Here is a 17,591-nt window from a genome sequence, read left to right on the forward strand (position 1 = left end):
TTTAAGCATGCACCTCAATCGTTCTTGCAATTTTCCTACTGACATCAGGGCATATGGGTGCTATTTAATCCTGTGGTTGGGTTTAGGGTTATGCACATGACATGACCGAAGTTTATTTTTGACCGTCTATTGCACGTAGAGGCAATAAATGAGGGAAATAATGAATTTTTTCAGCAGTTGGGGAAAGTGAGTCGTTTCCAAGGCTTTAAAGTAACTCAGACGGACACAATAATAGGATTTCCACAATCTTCAACTGATTTATGAAGCTGTCCTAAGCAGCTCTTTTTAGGCTGAATCCTTCTAAAAATCACATCTTTAAAATGATCTCTTACAGGTCTGTTTTGAAATTAAATAAATGGCAACAATCATTAGGTCTATATTATGAAGCTCAAGTCGAGTCTCAAATAATCTGAGAGGAAGTCTCAAGTGTTTTTAAAGACAATCTAGTTACATTGAGACATACTCAGAGTAAAGAGTAATCCACGACGACTTGAGCGTCCAGACAACAACTCAAACAGGTTACCAACTGAATTTCAAGTTCTTAAGACAAGTGGGAGTCATCAGTGATTATGGTTAAGTTTCGTAATACACTGAAAAAAGAGAATGATTAATCAACCTAACTGAATTGCTTCAATTGGTAACAAGCAATTTAATTAAGTTTATCCAACCTGAATTATTAAAATTGTACTAATAATTTAAGATGGATAAACTTAAAGTGCTTGTTACCAATTGAAGCAATTTTTTAAGTTGGATCAACTTTTTCTTTTTACAGTGTACAAACCTGAAACTGGCTCAAGTCCAAATAGAGCCAAAAGAAAAACAGAAACTACTTTCTACTGTTTTATTACTTTGACAGCAAACACAGTGAGGTCAATGAAAGTATGGGAAATTTTTGAGGATTTCAGAAGAAAAAACTTGTTTCCAAGAGAATCTGACCAAAACAAGTCTGAGCCATATCCCTAAACGCTCATTCCAAGACTTAGTGTGACCCAGTTATTTTGTAATGGAGCCAGATGGTGAAGTTGAAGTTATCTTTTTGTACCAAGTTAGATGTTTCAGGGACACACTTAAAAATGTTTATTTTGGCTATGGGAGGGAGACATTTTGTACACGAGAGTCATTATACTTAATTGGACAAATCAAAGGAACACATGTTGTCGTTGAAGAGCGTGCCACTTTGTTGAAACCATAGTAAGTTTCACAAAGACACAGTCAGAGCTTTGTTTAGCTTGTATGACAACATGAAACAGACCTTTGTTGGTAATCGTCGAATAGTTGAAGGCTTGTAACAAAAATACTGGGAAAAACCTTCAGGATTCATTAAAAAATGTTTTCAGTGACAGATTTTGTACCAAGTTGGGCGTACTTGAGATTTTTGGGCCATTTTGAGCTAATTTTCCACTAGAGCAACAAATGCTGTGATTGGGCCGAGTTTCGATTCAATCGCGGGTCATGGATCATGTAATGTACAAGTTTCCGATACACTCTTATGAAAACTTTTAAACTCTGATCGCCCCTCGTGAGGGTATCCCATTGTGGAAGCAGACCAAGCTAAACTTCTTTTAACAAGAACCAAGAGAATCTATTTTAAAGTGCTTCTACTAGTTTATAAACCTCTAAATGGGAAGGAGATCCAAAGTACATGTTGGATCTCTTTCCTGTATAAACACCAAGCAGAGCTGTTATAGAACCTCGGGTCAGAACCAAACAGGGTGAAGCTGCTTTTAGCTACTATGCTGCTCACAGATAGATTCAGCGTCCTCATGACCTCAAATGTGCCCCAATTCTAGAAACTTTTAGATCAAAATTGAAAACCTTCATGTATTCATCATGAACGAATGTTTCTTAAGCTTGGTTTATGCTTTACGTATTCACTTTCCTCACGGTGATGTGGCTCGCGGATGGAACGCGCTTCACAACTCGCAGCGTTTATGGCTCGTGCGGCTTGTCTCTGCGGTGAGCCAATATTCTCCCAAACTGTAGGAGGCAGCATGGAGCTCTACGGCATGCATCCAACACTACACCATAGTAGAAGTAGAAATTACTGTTTACAACATGGCATTTCAGCATTTTTAACAGTGTCCTTGTCTTTTCCGACAGTGCGAGTTATTTCTCTCTAAGAATTATTTACAACATGTTGATCACGGTGATCTCTGAGAGCTAAATCATACAAATGTCTGTATTTACGAACCTCTGCCATACTAGTTCTTGCTGGTCCGCCATGTTTTTCTGCGTCCGTCCGTCCGCGTGGTTAGAAATTTTCCTAGGTGCGCGTTGCGGAAATTTTGGGCCGTGCGGACACGCGGTGGAGGGGCGTGGTTGTTAAAATGACGCAATTTCGCCGCACGGACCTTGCGGACGCGTCAAGCATAAACCAACCTTTATGCTGCACCTTCTGCACTGTAACTGCTCAGTCTTTAACTCGCTTTTTTTTAATTATCTTATTCTTACATAAAATTGTATTTGTGTATTTTAATTCTGACTTTAAAATGTGCTGTTTTATGCTGTCATGTTGATTTAAATGTTTTTGCTGTTCTTGCTCCTGGAAAGCACACAAATAAAGGCGCCCTGCCCAAAGCCTGGTTCATCATGCCGATGTTTGACCCACTTCTCCATCTCCGACAATCGTAAAGAGTTCTACATTTTGTGGTGTGCTACAAGCACTCTGGCATCCTTTGAAGGATGTTGGGACCGTTCCAATCAAAGATCGAGCCTTTCAAACATTGGATTACTTTTGGGGACAAATGAACGTGCTGCCTGTTGAAAATAACGTTTAACCAATCAGAAAGAGGTGATGGAGATGTACAAAACAATCCTTCTTCACCATGTTTGCTTACGTTTCATGTCAGATATCTGGTCTGAACGGGAAGTGTCAGTGAGTGAAAGTGGTTTTTGTATAGCGTTTGCTAAGTTGCAGCCTATCACACACTGGTATATTCATGATTTCTTATCAGGTTTTCTTCTTCGTCGTCTTCTTCTTCGCAGTTTCAGATTTAAGAGTCCAGCAAGTTGCATCTCATTGGAGCATCCGGTTGCACAACGTGAACACATGATTCATGAATTATTGAACCATGTGATGTCCTTGTACAGTACAGTATATGAGCCGTATACAGTAGTCTTGAGGTTGAACATACATCTTCAAGTTTTGAGTCTAAAGAGATCCAAGCAAACATGTCCTCACTTCTGCATTGCTTTTCCAAAACAACCAAACCTCCACAAGCACTGATGTGAAGCATAAAGTTGGTGTTAAAAAAAAGGTGTTGCAGAGGCAGAGGTTTGCAAGAATCCGTAACAATGAGATGCTTTAATTTCTCTTGCTGGCATACGAGAGTAACAGCTGCACACCAACCGCCTTCTTTCTGGATCGTTTTCATGTCCACTGGACTGTCGCACAGCTGTCAAAAACACAAAAATGCAGTTGTTCCATAAAACAAGAGACTGAGTGATTCCTTGCAGATTTTTTTTTATCTTAGAAGCCTTATGAATTTTTGTTGAATCTATCAAACAGATTCAGTAGAAAAACAGATTACCAACCCCGTACTAATCATCAGGATGATCGGGTTGTGTTAAATCTGCCGTTACTCCCAGACTGATGCTGGTTTTGCTTGATGTTAGCCACACATGAGGGTACTTGCTGTAAAACCTGTCATTGTTCTGGGTTAGATCCCTAAGGATGTCTTTAAGGCCCACCACACACACACACAGATACAAACACACACACACTATAACTCTGTGCCTCCCTTTCTTTTGGTGGAGGGAACAAGCCAAAAGCAGACAGCCTGTGTTCCGTCAAGGCTTCCAAAATTCCACGACTTTCCCAGAATTCCCTCTCAGAGCCAAGTCATCTATTCTGTTGTCACCCACAAGGCCCTAATGAAAACCCGAGTGGAACACGGAGGCACATCTCGTCTGCTCGACCACACGCCATTCACTGTAAAATGGAACGCACACTCCAAATTTGACTCATTAAGCGCTGCTGTGTGACATTCATCACAACTATTTCATTCATCACAGAGGCTGGTTTGCCAAAAGGACTGATTAAATTAATTATCCTTATAAACTAGCCACTAATAAAACCGCTCTAATGTTGCTGAATGAAAACAGCAGGTTGGTGTGAGTCATCCAGCCCAGTTGCATGCTGAGATTGACCAAAACAAGACCCGGACTGTCGCGTTAGATCACAGTATTGCACTTTTTATAATTTTTTACTGCATTAAATGCTGTTTAAAGACTGTGTGAAATTGCACACATGCTCTGTTGTTCATAGTGTAATTTTTAAAGGCTGTGTCTGGGTTTAACTGTTTATTTTGCTGCAGTTCTACAGATTGACGGGAAGTTAAACACTGTGCCAGGAAAATGAATGAAAACCGGCTCGCCAAGCTTTAAAGAAAGCAGTTTAAAGGAAGTTTTTGTGTGTTTTTCAAAGGTAAGTGATGGCTTTGATAGGCTGCAGAGTCATTCAAACAAATGCATGTGTCAAATGTTAAAGTGGCGCATGAATCACGTCTCTCCTTCCACACCTCTCGTTTCTTTTCCTCTCTTAAGAGGTTTGGAGGAACAGCACGCCTGCTTGCTGCTCTGGCCCTTGATGTCAGTAACTTTTGCCTAAATCAACAGTCGCCCTGCAGCTCTGGTGCGTATGAAAGTTTTAACGATTATAATGGGCCAGTAAAACGGAAAGCTGCCGTACGACATGATTGACGACACGTGCTGACCGGGGAGCTGATGGTGATGTCTCAATCAGCTAGCGTGTGTGTGTGTGTGTATGGTTGTCAGGTAATCAGATGGATCCAAGTACAATGTCACTGTAATTTGCAGGATTTTGCTTCCACAGAATTGGTGGAACATCAGACTGCATAGAGGAAAATGTGATCTGATTATAGGATTTTCCTCCATTAAAAGGGGGAAAAAAAAGAAAAATCGATGAAATAAAAATAAAGGAAATAAAAAGGGTTGTCTGTTAACCTTATCCTCCAACTGATTACTTAAACGTTTCCTCTAAAGGTTTGTGTGAGTGGAAAACTGCCAGCAGATGGGTTTTATATTTAATAATTTCCTCCGTACCTCATTCAGAAGCGTTGCTTCATCACACTCACCCACTGACAAAGACCTCACTGAGGTCAGATGCTATTTAGGGGATGAAACAAAAGTCTTCACTGTAAATTAAATTAAACACCACGAACATTGGTGCGATTAAAAATGTGACCACGCTATACCCGGCATGCAGCTAAGTCTCTGTAGGTGGGGCCAGTGGCGCCGGGCCCCGCCAAACGGCGACGTGGAGCTCTGTGCTTTCAGTAGGGCTGGGCAATGCGGCCTAAAATCAATATCACGATATTTGAGGATTTCACCTCGATAACGATAAATGGACGACAACTACAGGTATGCGCAGAAACAAAAGTTGTCCACGAGACGGGGCTGTCACATGTACTACATGGAGTCACATTTTTACATGACTCACGGTGGTACAGCTGAATGTTGCCAACCTACACACACATCTTTTTATTATCAAATTTATTGGCATGGAAAAATTTATCTCGATAAGTGTCAGAAAATTTGATAATGATACATTTTCGATTTATTGCCCAGCCCTAGCTTTCAGTGGAACATAATGATTTGTTTCAAAGTAATATTGTGTAAAAACCTGTTCTGTCACCAAGAAGATTCTGTTACAAATATATTGATGTTTAAGTTTTTGCCAGGATACCGACCAGCTCATTCTTGAAAAATCAGGGATGGGGCCGTTGTTGTGCTGGCCAATCAGCGTCTGGTTTAACAACACGTTCTCATACCCGAAGCGGCTGAAACTGGCAAAGGGTGACCAAGCATTTGTTTCCGGCGCTTTGGGAGCCTCAACGACGCGCTGTGCCAGAGTGTCGCTTTCTGATGCCCACAGTAAAATGGAGATTTCACCGACATTTAACGTCTAACCTCTAGCGATTTAACCTTCCCCTCACCCCCATCCTAACCTTAACTCAGTTTCTCGTTCTAAATTTCCCATTAACATGTTTGAGAGGAACGATGCAACTAGAATCAAAGATTTGCATGCGCAAGTGGGTTAAGGTTAGGATGGGGGTGAGGGGAAGGTTAAATTGTAAGAGGGTGAAGTTCACAATTTGGTGAAATCTCCGTTTCACAATGCGTTGAGGCACCCAACGCGTCGGAAACACACGCTTGGTCACCCTTCATCAGTTTTAGCCGCTTGGTTGTGAGAATGTGTTGGTTTTAAACATGGGATATCCAAAATCAGTGTGCATGCTCAACTCATTCTCACTGGTAAGCCGTAGGGCCCAGAGAGTCTGGCCCCAAGCTCAGATCATCCAATTGATATGAGAAAAGCACATATGAGCTTATGTTTCTGTGGGACAGCCGCAGCTATGTTGGTTATGCTGGTTAGCTAACAAGAAACAACAGAAATAATGAAGAGTACTTTGCCACTTGAACAAAAATGAGAGATTAAACCAGGGGTCTTCACCTAATATTATCAAAGGACAATGTTTATGTGTTATCTCCAACAACACCATACACCTGAATGTGTTCCGCCACGCTGCAGAGCTGCTAATGGTTTGCTTCTACTAGCGCAGACACGCTCTGCTTGATCCTTCCCATGGGCGGTTCCAAGCCTAGGTAGGCGGGGCAGTGAATGCTACTTTTCCCTGTGATATAGAAGGAACTAACTTTTTCTGACCCGAAATTTTCCCCATCTATGTCCTAAGGCAGGCAATGGGGGCTGAAGAAAATGTTCACGTTTATCCTGTATATTCAATTCAATTCAGTTCAATTCAAAGATACTTTATTAATCCCAGAGGGAAATTAAAGTTTCAGTACACACAATTCTGAGATCAGACATACAAACATAGGCAAAGACACATGACAAGAATTGGTGACTGTGGTCATTCACAACCCGAGTCGCGCTACCTTAATAGAGATCAGAGGGTTTAAGCCTCACAGGCTCAAGGGCACCAGATTCAGATAAGAAATTGTTTTGGGGCCAGAGATAATTTCCTCCCTATCTTAAAGTTCTGTTGGTCCTCAACCCCTCTGAATCCAATAATGGCGTAAATTGATCTATCCCAATCCGTGCTGATTCGTCCAATCGCTCCTTGATCGCATCCACCTTTTGTGCCAACGCATGAATCTCAGCCAAAGTTCCAAGCTTACGACTCATCTCGACAATTATATATGTCTGTGCATTCGCAGCGCGGTGTAATCCATCCCTGAGCTCCGGGAAAGAGCCAATATTCCTCGACAGCTCGTTAATTTTCAGGTAAGCCAGGTAGCCTCCTAGGCCAAAAAGCAGGAAACCTGACACCAACACCACACCATATGTATATGCAGCTCAGAGTGACTGGTCGTATTAAAAAAAGAAAAAAGTATTAAACGGTTTCTCTGTGAATAAGTCTTTTAAAACCAACAGCTGCCTATCTTACATGGCTAAGGTCAGGGGTGTCCAAACCATTCAAGACAAGGGTGATAATCATCATGTTAATTGTCCACATAGGCAACAAATGTGATGTTTTTTTCCACTTAAAAAGTACAAAAACTATTTTAAGATGACTTTCTCAAACTTGGCCAAAATGTTAATAAAAATTGGAACATAAAAATATTAGAAAGTATCAGTCTACATCAACAGCCTACTGGTGATAAGTCTAGAAATGCACATGGGGGCCAAACAAAATCAGCTGCAAATGGCCCCTGGACCACACGGGACAATTCTCGTTTAGGTTAAGAAAAAAAAAACAGCTTTGGAAAGCCGCAAGAAGCCATCTGGAATTTACCCCTGAACAGCAGGGATGTTTTCCTGCTTGAGTTTCTGTCATTTCTGTGTATTTCTATCTCTCTTATGTTTTTATTTTCTATTTTTATTGTGCTTGCGAACTGCCTTGTGATTTGTCTTGAAAGGCACTATTGCAAATAAATCTTTCTTTCTTCTTTCTTGCCACTTTGCACAAAACCACCCCTTCAAATGTTCCAGGGCATTTGGCATGAATAAAACAGCACTAACCTAGTAACAGTGACATTATTGTAGCTGAAAGAAATACCCAACACATACTCAAGGACCAGTAGACTGAGCAAAATCTTCTCACTACGTAATTTTCCATTGCAGTCATTCTAGTATTTTAGTGGCAAATTTCTCATGCATTCCTTCAAATAATGCAAAAATTTTCCATTTAAAATCTCCACAATATATTTATAGCCATGCTACGTTAGCACGTTGTTAAGAGGCATGAAAAAAATAAACGTTTTAAGCTAATTTGTTTTCCAAATTAAGGAATGCCGCTTTAAATAGTACATGCAGCATTTACACCAATGCTGGAAAAGGGGGCAGCTGTTTGAGGTAAGATGGCCGCCACGTTGCTACGTCACACTCCATTGGCAAACAGTGCAGGTGAGCCATGTAGCTTTTATATATCTACGGTTGGATGGACCGGTAGCACCCGTGCACAGCAGCCTTACCTTTGTCTGTGCACCCAGGGGCAGCTGTGGCTACAATATAGCTCATCACCAGGGTGTGAAATGTGTTTGTGAATGGATGAATGACTGATTGTGTTATAACACACTTTGGAGGGTTCTATGACTCTAGAAGGTGCTATATCAAATGCAAGCCATTTACCATCATCAGCAAAGAATCACTTCAGATACCACGACATCCTGGATAGACTTGATTTGCGAACCCCAAATAAGAATACTTACCGACTGGTGTGGGATATACTGACCGGTGGACACGGGGAAGGGCTGGTTAACGTTATAAACAGGAAGTTTGTTGTCGAGTGGTGTGTTACGGTGTTGTTAAAACGTCTGAATAATAAAAATTTATGGCAAAAAACGTCAAAGAGCAAATTTCCTCCAAGAAATATCACAGGATTGTTGCAGAAATCTGGAACTCTTCTCATGTTAACATTCTTGAGTCAGAAGGAATAAACGGAATTCAAAAGGGGTGGTGGAAAAAAGCTAATACAATTAAAGTACCTCGAACAAATGGAATCACACTGGAAATACAACAAGAACATATTTTCACATAACTATTGCAGTTTGTTTTCACTTACGTTTATGTACCATTTGACCCAACAACATACATAAAGTCACGCGATTACAAGTGAAAAGTTGCACGATTTCATGTCTAAATGTAGCCAACAACAGTCCCAGCCTGGTGAGGTTCTGGGCATACTAATACCTAACACTGATTTTTATAGTATTTGTACTGTTCTGTACATTTTAGAGAGAATATTTTCCTTTTGGAGCTCCAACTATATAAAATGGACTAAAGAATTTTCATGTCCAATCACACATTTTAACCAAGATTTAATCATTTTTCCATAAACCTCTTGACTCCTCTTACAGGCGTAGGCTCTTAACTGTGGAGATTCACAGTTTATCTGCTTGAATCAGAAGAAAGCAACAGTAACTCATAAAAAGTCTAAATTTAACAAATGTCTCTGGGTTATGAATGCGGGGAAAATCCATTTTCTTTGATGAAAAGCAAAGAAACATCAAAAACAGTCTTTAAAAAAAGAAGACTTAAGGCAAAACATTTAGGGAAACAAATGAATGCCGCAGCTGTCTGCCATCGAAACAAGAAATGTTTGGTCTGTTTTTATTTTACATGCAAGTCCTCTTCCCGTACACTCCCTCTTGTCTCTGCAGACCTGCCTGCCGACCCGTTCCCATGGCAATTAGCTAAAAACCTCAGCCAATTAGCGCGACGCAACAAACTCCTCGAAGCGCTCGAAGACGAGTCACTACCTTCCAAGACGCTCTCAATGGAAGGGAGAGATTTGTGTGATGGGTTAATGGTAGGATAGTAAAAGTCCTTCAGCGGGGACGTTGTTGGGACGGCGTTGGGTCATTACTGTGCCGTGACCCGATTCCTGGTTTTATAGAGATGGGTGTCTATCTACATATTCCTCGGAATGGGATGAGAAGCACATAAATAGAACCAGACAACAGATTGCCAGCAACTTAAGAGTGTTGCCTTTATGGACACATCCAAGGAAACTTCAGGGATTCAAACCCTCATTCGTGAGGCCTAAAGGACCACACCACCCTGGCGGGGAAGAAAACAGATCGAGTGTCCTATTCTCTGTGAAGGTGACGCGTCCCCTCAAGAATGTGGTTCTCTTCCTCTCGTCGTTCACTTCAGTTTCCCCCTTGGGTTGCCTACTTCACTCACACAGCCGCGGAGCTGTCGCTTGAGGAATCTGGAAAACACCGGCAGGGAATGAGAGGAATTTTCTGCTTTTCGATTTCCCCTTAACCACCCCCTCGTCCCCTTGCTCTCTTCGCTCTGGATGCCTTTCAGCACAGCCGGGCTCTTGAGTTTTCTCTTGTTTCTGAATGCCGTCCAACAATAACAACCTCTCATAAACAAAAGAGGCTTGTTGATTGCAGGGGGGTGTGGGGGGAGTTTAAAGGGAGAGTGGCCATCGTTGGCCTGCAGCTCTACTGGCAGCAGTTCCGCCCAACGGCCCTTAAATCCCTAAAGTACAGGCTACACGGAGGACTGTAAGAGATTTAAGGTCATTCTTTTTTCAAACTGCACCATCTCTGAAGAACCATAAACACATGCTTTAGTTCGTTCTTAATCCAACTTTCCTCCAAAGAGGACTTTGATGGACAAAACTCCTAAAGGGGGAAGCTGGTCAATGTCAGGAAACCACAAAAGTACAGGGGAAAAAATAGCAGTTTTGGAATTCTCTGCTTTTACAGCACCAGTGGTCTCATAAAGGGAGTCTGGATCGAATGGAGTGGGTTTCTGAACAAGCTGACCGCAGATCTGCCGTGTCCCTTCAGCCTAAAGGCAAAGCAGAGGCCAGTTAACCCAGCTGGGCACCAATTAAACCCTGCGTCTGTGACAGGGAAATGATGATCTAAAGCGACGCGTCTTGGAATAACTCTGGTCCGTTTTAAGAAGAGGATTCAACAGATTACTGGAGATGGTTGTTCCTATTTTGGCTGAAGAGATTTTACAGCTCTGACATGAACTAATACTAAATAAAACACCAACCATGTTTTGAAAAGAATGGTGTAAACAAACTTCTGCTGTTTGTTATAATTTCCTGCAGGCTGCATACCAGAGTGAAACTTGGAAATACAAAGTTTCCCCCCAAAAATAAAACCCTACAAGGTTCAGTCCTTTTTTAGGTCCAACACAGAAGGGACAGGGCGCCCCCTGTTGGACAACACATTAGCACCATTATGAATTTTACTGGACAGCCTTTATTTTAATGTTTTCTTTTTTACATCCGGCCAAATATCACATTTAAAAAACAACACCAGAGTTGCATTCTTGAACCATTAAACTTTATTTACAATGAAAAAATGCAATAAAATTCACTGAGACGCACACTAAGCACTCATCAGAGACGTTCTTCATTAACATGTCCCAAGGCCCAGCTCACACCAGCCATCACTTATCTGCTGGTTTGAATGGATCAGACCACACCTTCAGCCCTTTGGACCAAACAAACAAAAACAGTGGTAGCATGGATGCAAACATATTTTTACACGTCATTAAATAGTTTATTTATAGCCGTTTACATGATTATTTCAGTGTGTACTCACTTGTTTTCAATTAGATCAATGGAAAAATCACATCGAACAAACCTGACTTATGTTCATGTAAGAAAAGTGCTTGCAGGAGTGTTTTGAGCAGATAAGAGACTCTAATCTGATATAATCTACATTTATCAAATGTTTAAACTGCATATACAAATCTATAAAATCTGTCTAGAGTCCCTGCATCATATAAACCAGAGGGAAGCCAACAAAACAGTCTTGCTCCTCTTCGCTTAACAACAATCTGCACACTTATCTGTGCAAAAGCTTAGATGTTAATGAGTGTAACTTTACTTTTTGTATAAAGAAGAAAATGAAAAACCCAGAATCTTCTGCATGTTTTCCATTTTACAAAAATGAACATTTCTGGTTTGGGGCTTCAAAAACCAAACACGGACATTTTCTTAGGTAAATGTCTGTTTGACTGTAGATTATTGGTTGAAGCGTTTTAGCTGACACCATCTATGATGACCATCTTTAAAGAGCAAGTCACATCAAAATCAACCTTTTTTAGATGATAACTAGCATAAATGAGTGTCTAATAGTGTTGTAGACATATGTAGCCATTCTTTTTGCATTTTGATGCATTTTCTTTGAAAACTCTAAATTCTGTCTAAAGACGTCAGTCTAGCGCCCTCTTCAGCTCAAAAGTATAGACCATGTTTATTTCGAGTCGGTTTTAGCCAATGGCTAACGAGAACGATGCTACGTAGCTAAGAAAAGTACTAAGTAGCAGCTCTGTGGCTGTAGGTTATAAAAGCACTGCGGTCTCAACCAGCCTTGTAGCAGTCGGGGCTCGGATTAGCCGCAAGTGAGTTGTGCTGTAGTTAGCATTAGCATTGAGTCAGAGTCCAAGCAAAGCTTCTAGTATAATTATTTAGTTTGCGTAGCTTGGCTGTTAGATTGTAGTTTAGTGTTTTTTACATGTGACTCTTTCACCAACTTGATGGGAGTTTGAACCAGCTTATGCTGGTTGGAAGTGTCTTTCACAAATTAGTCCAAGCCGTTCCAGTAATTAGTCAGATCCCGCCGACTGCTGCTTCCTCAAAACGGAAATTTTGGGCCCAATCTGAAGAGTAAGCTAAACAATTACTTTTAACAGCTTCTAAAGATCGTCCCCTACCTGTAATTTCCCAATTGCTGTTGTGTTCTTGGGCAAGACACTTAACCTTGCTTGCTGGTGGTGGTCAGTGGCACCTGTATTCAGCAGCCTCACCTCTGTCAGTGCGCCCCAGGGCAGCTGTGCTACAATGTAGCTCATCCTCATCATTGTGTGTCAATGGGTGAATGATGCACTGTAGTGTAAAGCGCTTTGGAGTCCTCTGACTCTAAAAAGCGCTACACAAGTGCAGGTCATTTATCATTATCGTAGCATTGTGTGGACCAGCTAAATGCAGGTTAAACTAAAAATTGGCCCACTTCAACATATAAAGTACACACACACACACACACACACACACACACACACACACACACACACACACACACACACACACACACACACACACACACACACACACACACACATACACACACACTTACAGAGGGTACAGAAGGTATTCAGACCCCCATCAGTTTGTAAGTCTTTATTATAGGGCTGCAACAAACGATTATTTGGATAATCGATTAATCGGATGGGGTCTCGACACGATTAATCGATTAATCGGATTACATGGGGAAATTTTTTAAAACTGCTAGGGAAACGTTATTTCGCTCCTTCCTTCACTTTATTTAACACAACATTATTAGAAAACAGTTCAATAGCAGAAAAACAACATGCCATCGCCTAAATTGTCTTATAAGGTGTATAGACAGAGACCCTAAGCTACATCTATCTGTGACCTAAAATGCTTGGTCCAATTAAACAGCTTAAGGGCAATTCTCATCTGTTTTGTTTGATCTCATCTGTAGAAATTTATTATAACTGGGGATGTCAAACAACTAATTTTTAAATGTAATCATACATAGGCTGTGAATTAATCAAAATTGATCACTATTTCCAAAAATGACTGAAAAAATAAGTTGTCCCACACTCCATGGAAACTTTCAGAGAATCTACAAATAGTGGCTTTCGAATGGTTTTGTTACTTTCTGCAAGTTTAGAAAAGCAGCAGATGAGACAGCATGTCTGATAATTTAGTTTTTCATCTGATAATATTAGAACATGTCAGTAATGCCCGAGGGGCTTTTATAAACACTGTATAACTAACACTACTGGAGAGGGTATGAATTACACAGAGGCTTCTGGGGAGCCCAGTTGGGGGGGGGGGGGTCATTTTGCCTTGGCCCCCAAAATGTCTTGAAACGGCCCTGGGTGTGTGACTGAGTGTTGAAGGTGACCTGAATAATATCAAATTTATAAATATTACATGTGTGTAACTTATTGTTTTATAGGTAAAAACATGTGTCGTGGAGATAAATCTACCTACATTTTACTTTTCAACACTTTCTTTTGTTTTGTTGTTTTTATTGAACTATTTTCCTGTCCTGTCTGTCTCTCTTCTTCCTACATCTCCTCTTAATTCTCCAGAAAAACTGCTGCCTGGATTCTTACTTGTTCACCTCATCAGTTACTTTTGAGCAGATCAAAGATCTCGTGACCACAAAGCGCAGAGCGCGTTTTCGATGCTGCGTGAGGTGAAATCACCGCAGCACAGGTGATGAGCTCCGCAGTAGCGAGCTTCAGGCACAAATAAGACAGAAAATAGAGAACATGTGCAGACATGAACGATCGTGTGCTAATTATAGTTTTTTGGTTGGGCCACTTTGAGAATGGACCGTGCGCTGGAAGCAGCTGCCTGGATCGCTGCGCAGCAATGCGCTGTGCCGCTCTCTGCTCAAAAGAGTCCAAAAATGATATAATATAGAAAACTTTTTCCGGCTCCCCGGATGTGTAGGATATACAGCTCCCCCATAATTCGATCCCTGCTCCTGGATGAAAAGCCGGACATTTTCATCAATACAAGAACCCGCAGTCCGGACGCGCCGGACAGAGAGTGAAAAGTGGACACGGCCGGGGAAAACGGAACGTACGGTCACCATAGTCCTCATAAAGCGGGAAATTATAGATACAGTATTGTGCTCGTGCCCTGGGCCCTTTAGAGTTCGTGGGCCCTGGGCAATTGCCCAGTTAATCCGGCCTTGGGCGGAACCGGTTCGCAGCAGTGCGAGTCCCCCCGCTCATCTAATAAGCGTCGCGCTCACGACTTTAGACTCTTTTTTTACGAATTTAGGGCATGTCTAGCCTGTGTAATAATCCGGGACTTGGATGAATCACTTTTGAAAAGTTTTTAATTTACCCGGACACAGAGTTCTCTCCTTCCTCGCTGATGATCCCGACATGCTTGCGTTTAAGACGCTGCATCATCCCGTGCATCCCAGTCTGACCTAAACGTTGCAGGTAACGCATGTCTTCGCCTGATTTAACTGAAAATGCTCCCAAACTTAAAAAGCTTTTACTTTTTTGACTCTCGCTGCTTCTGTCATGTTCCTCTTCCAAACAACTGCCGGCTCTCTCTCGCGCTGATCTGTCTGCGCGCAACGGTGGGCGGGAAGGGGGGGCGCTTTTGGAAGAGTTGTGCGACACAACGAATCGATGACGCAATTCGTTGCCAACGCTTTTAGTAATCGATTTTCATCGAATTCATCGATTCGTTGTTGCAGCCCTACTTTATTATATCAAGGAACTGCTCTGGAGTGGCTCTTATCTCTCTGAGCGCTCCTTCTCTGTGGCCGTCTCCAAGTTTAGGTCCTCCACCACCTCTCTTACCCATGGTGTCCCACAAGGTTCTGTGCTGGGGCCTCTGCTCTTCCTCTTCTATCTGCTTCCTCTTCAGCACATCCTGAGCTCCTTCAAAGGAATCTCCTACCATCTTTATGCAGATGACATCCAGCTGTACATCTCCTTTAAGCCCCATGAGATGTCTAAGCTGCAGATGTTACACACCTACTTAGACTCTATCAAAACCTGGATGGCTGGGAGCTTTCTACAGCTGAATGAAGATAAGACTGATATCCTCATCTGTGCCCCAGACAAGCTGGTTCCCAAAGTCAGAGACTCTCTTGGTCAGCTTGCTTCCCACACCAAACCTTCCGTCAGGAATCTTGGCGTGACCTTTGACCCAGCTCTCACCCTGGATTCTCATGTCAGTTCTCTTGTTCGCTCTTCCTTCTTCCATCTCAGGCACGTTGCTAAGCTGAGTCCCATTCTGTCCCACTCTGAACTTGAGATCGTTACCCCCACCTTCATCTCCTCACGCTTAGACTACTGTAACTCTCTTTTCACGTGTCTGAGCAGAACCTCCCTGAACCGTCTACAGGTGGTTCAGAATGCCTGTGCTCGGCTTCTGACCAAGTCCTCCAAACACACCCACATCACCCCGCTTCTCCTCCAGCTTCACTGGCTGCCAGTCAACTTCAGGGTTCATTTCAAGATCCTGGTTCAGGTCTACAGGGCCTTACATGAACAAGCACCATCTTACATTGGTGATCTTCTTAGTCCCTACACCCCCAGCAGGTCCCTGAGGCCAGTGATCAAAGCCTACTGGTTGTGCAGCACCAGGCTAAAGACCAAAGGTGACAGATCATCTGCTGCTGTGGCCCCCCAGACTCTGGAACTCTCTCCCCCTGAGCCTGAGATCAGTGGACTCAGTGGTCTCCTTCAAAAAGCAGCTGAAGAATCAGCTGTTCAAAGTGGCTTTTGCATGACCTTCTTCACCACTCTCTCTTTATTCTGCTCTCCCCACCTATTCCACTTTCCTCAGGATCCACTGATTTCCCTCTTTCCTATTCACTCTCTCTCTTTACATTTTCTAATCACAATTGTCTATTATTTTTTTGCTAATTTTAAATATATTTTAACAATTTTCTAAATTCTTTTTGATATTTTTACATTTTTTGTTTATGTGAAGCACCTCATGATTTTTATCTTCAGAGGCACTATAGAAATTATATTTTCTTCTTCTTCCTCTTATATTGCAGTTTTTGTGGAAAACAATACATTCATTTTTTTCTCATTGTACACACAGAACCCCTTATTGACAGAAAAACAGAGTTTATGAATGCAGTTTTATGAAAGACTAACTGAAGGGCAGAACGAGCTCTACAAAAAAGAAGTTGAACTTCTTACAGTCCTAGAAAATGCCTTGGACCCACGGATAAGTGAGATAAATAAAAATAATAATTAAAATTTAAGATAATGAGCTTTAAGGGTACATTTTAATAAATTGATTTTGTTAGTTGAAAAAAGCTGAAAGTGATTTAAGGGTTGGAATTTAATTAAATGGGAGATAAATCTACTTTTTGTATCAAAACACTGAATATACAGATAAATAACAGAAAGTAATGGCGGCAACAGCTGGGTAGAGTCTGAGGGAATGGAGTGACCCAGATAACAGCCGATCACTATTGCTGATTTTTGTTTTATTATTAGTTCTTACCAACTGGCTGCACATCTGCCTGGTTAATTCCTGCCCGGTTTACCTTTTGGACTTCTCCTGGCAAAATCACAGAAACACAGAACACAAGATTAATATTAAAACATATTTGTTGGTTAAGATTTTTATTTTATTTTTGCTGGTTTGATTTCTTCACTACGGGATTAAAAACTCTGTCATAGAAAGTCAGTGGTAAACAAGCTAAAGTTAGCTAGCGTTTCAATCGTGTCAAACAACATTTAGCATTGCTGGATTTCAAGTTAAAACACAATATGAAGCAGTTGAGTGCTCGTGTTGGAAAATAAGCACTTACTGTAATCGTCTTTGTGTGTTAGAGGATAAAAAAATATGGGGTAAAACGCAGCGGCCACCGCCGTAACGAAGCCTCCGAATATTAACACTATTTTAGCGTTTTTGGACATTTTCTTACATCAGAGGCGGTCTCTCACCTCCAAGCGTGTTTACTTGCGTTTACAGCGACAGCTTCCGGCCATTACGTCATGATATGTTCTACATAGAAATGTGTCCGCTGAAAATGTTCCCAAACTAGACATCAAAATATTTTCCGTCTTGCTAACTTTTACACATTTTAGCTTCAAA

The 17,591-nt window shown here is 41.6% G+C and overlaps 1 protein-coding gene across 2 annotated transcripts; it reads right to left on the reverse strand.

The window, feature by feature from the left end:
- Window positions 1-6,182: 6,182 nt before the first annotated feature.
- On the reverse strand, window positions 6,183-17,511 carry smim20 (small integral membrane protein 20). 2 transcript variants are annotated; one of them, XM_070546748.1, is made up of 3 exons: window positions 17,305-17,511; window positions 16,995-17,051; window positions 6,183-10,199 (listed from the first exon to the last, which is right to left on the reverse strand). In XM_070546748.1, the coding sequence occupies exons 1-3, from the start codon at window positions 17,411-17,413 to the stop codon at window positions 10,168-10,170; spliced, it is 198 nt and encodes a 65-aa protein (XP_070402849.1). In that variant the 5' UTR covers window positions 17,414-17,511; the 3' UTR covers window positions 6,183-10,167. The 2 variants fall into 2 exon arrangements, with proteins under 2 accessions (XP_070402849.1, XP_015802330.1); XM_015946844.3 differs by lacking the exon at window positions 6,183-10,199 and adding an exon at window positions 11,285-11,451 and having other exon boundaries at window positions 17,305-17,506.
- Between the last annotated feature and the right edge of the window lie 80 nt (window positions 17,512-17,591).

This window comes from Nothobranchius furzeri, chromosome 2 (genome assembly GCF_043380555.1).
Source record: "Nothobranchius furzeri strain GRZ-AD chromosome 2, NfurGRZ-RIMD1, whole genome shotgun sequence".
Lineage (NCBI taxonomy): Eukaryota > Metazoa > Chordata > Actinopteri > Cyprinodontiformes > Nothobranchiidae > Nothobranchius > Nothobranchius furzeri.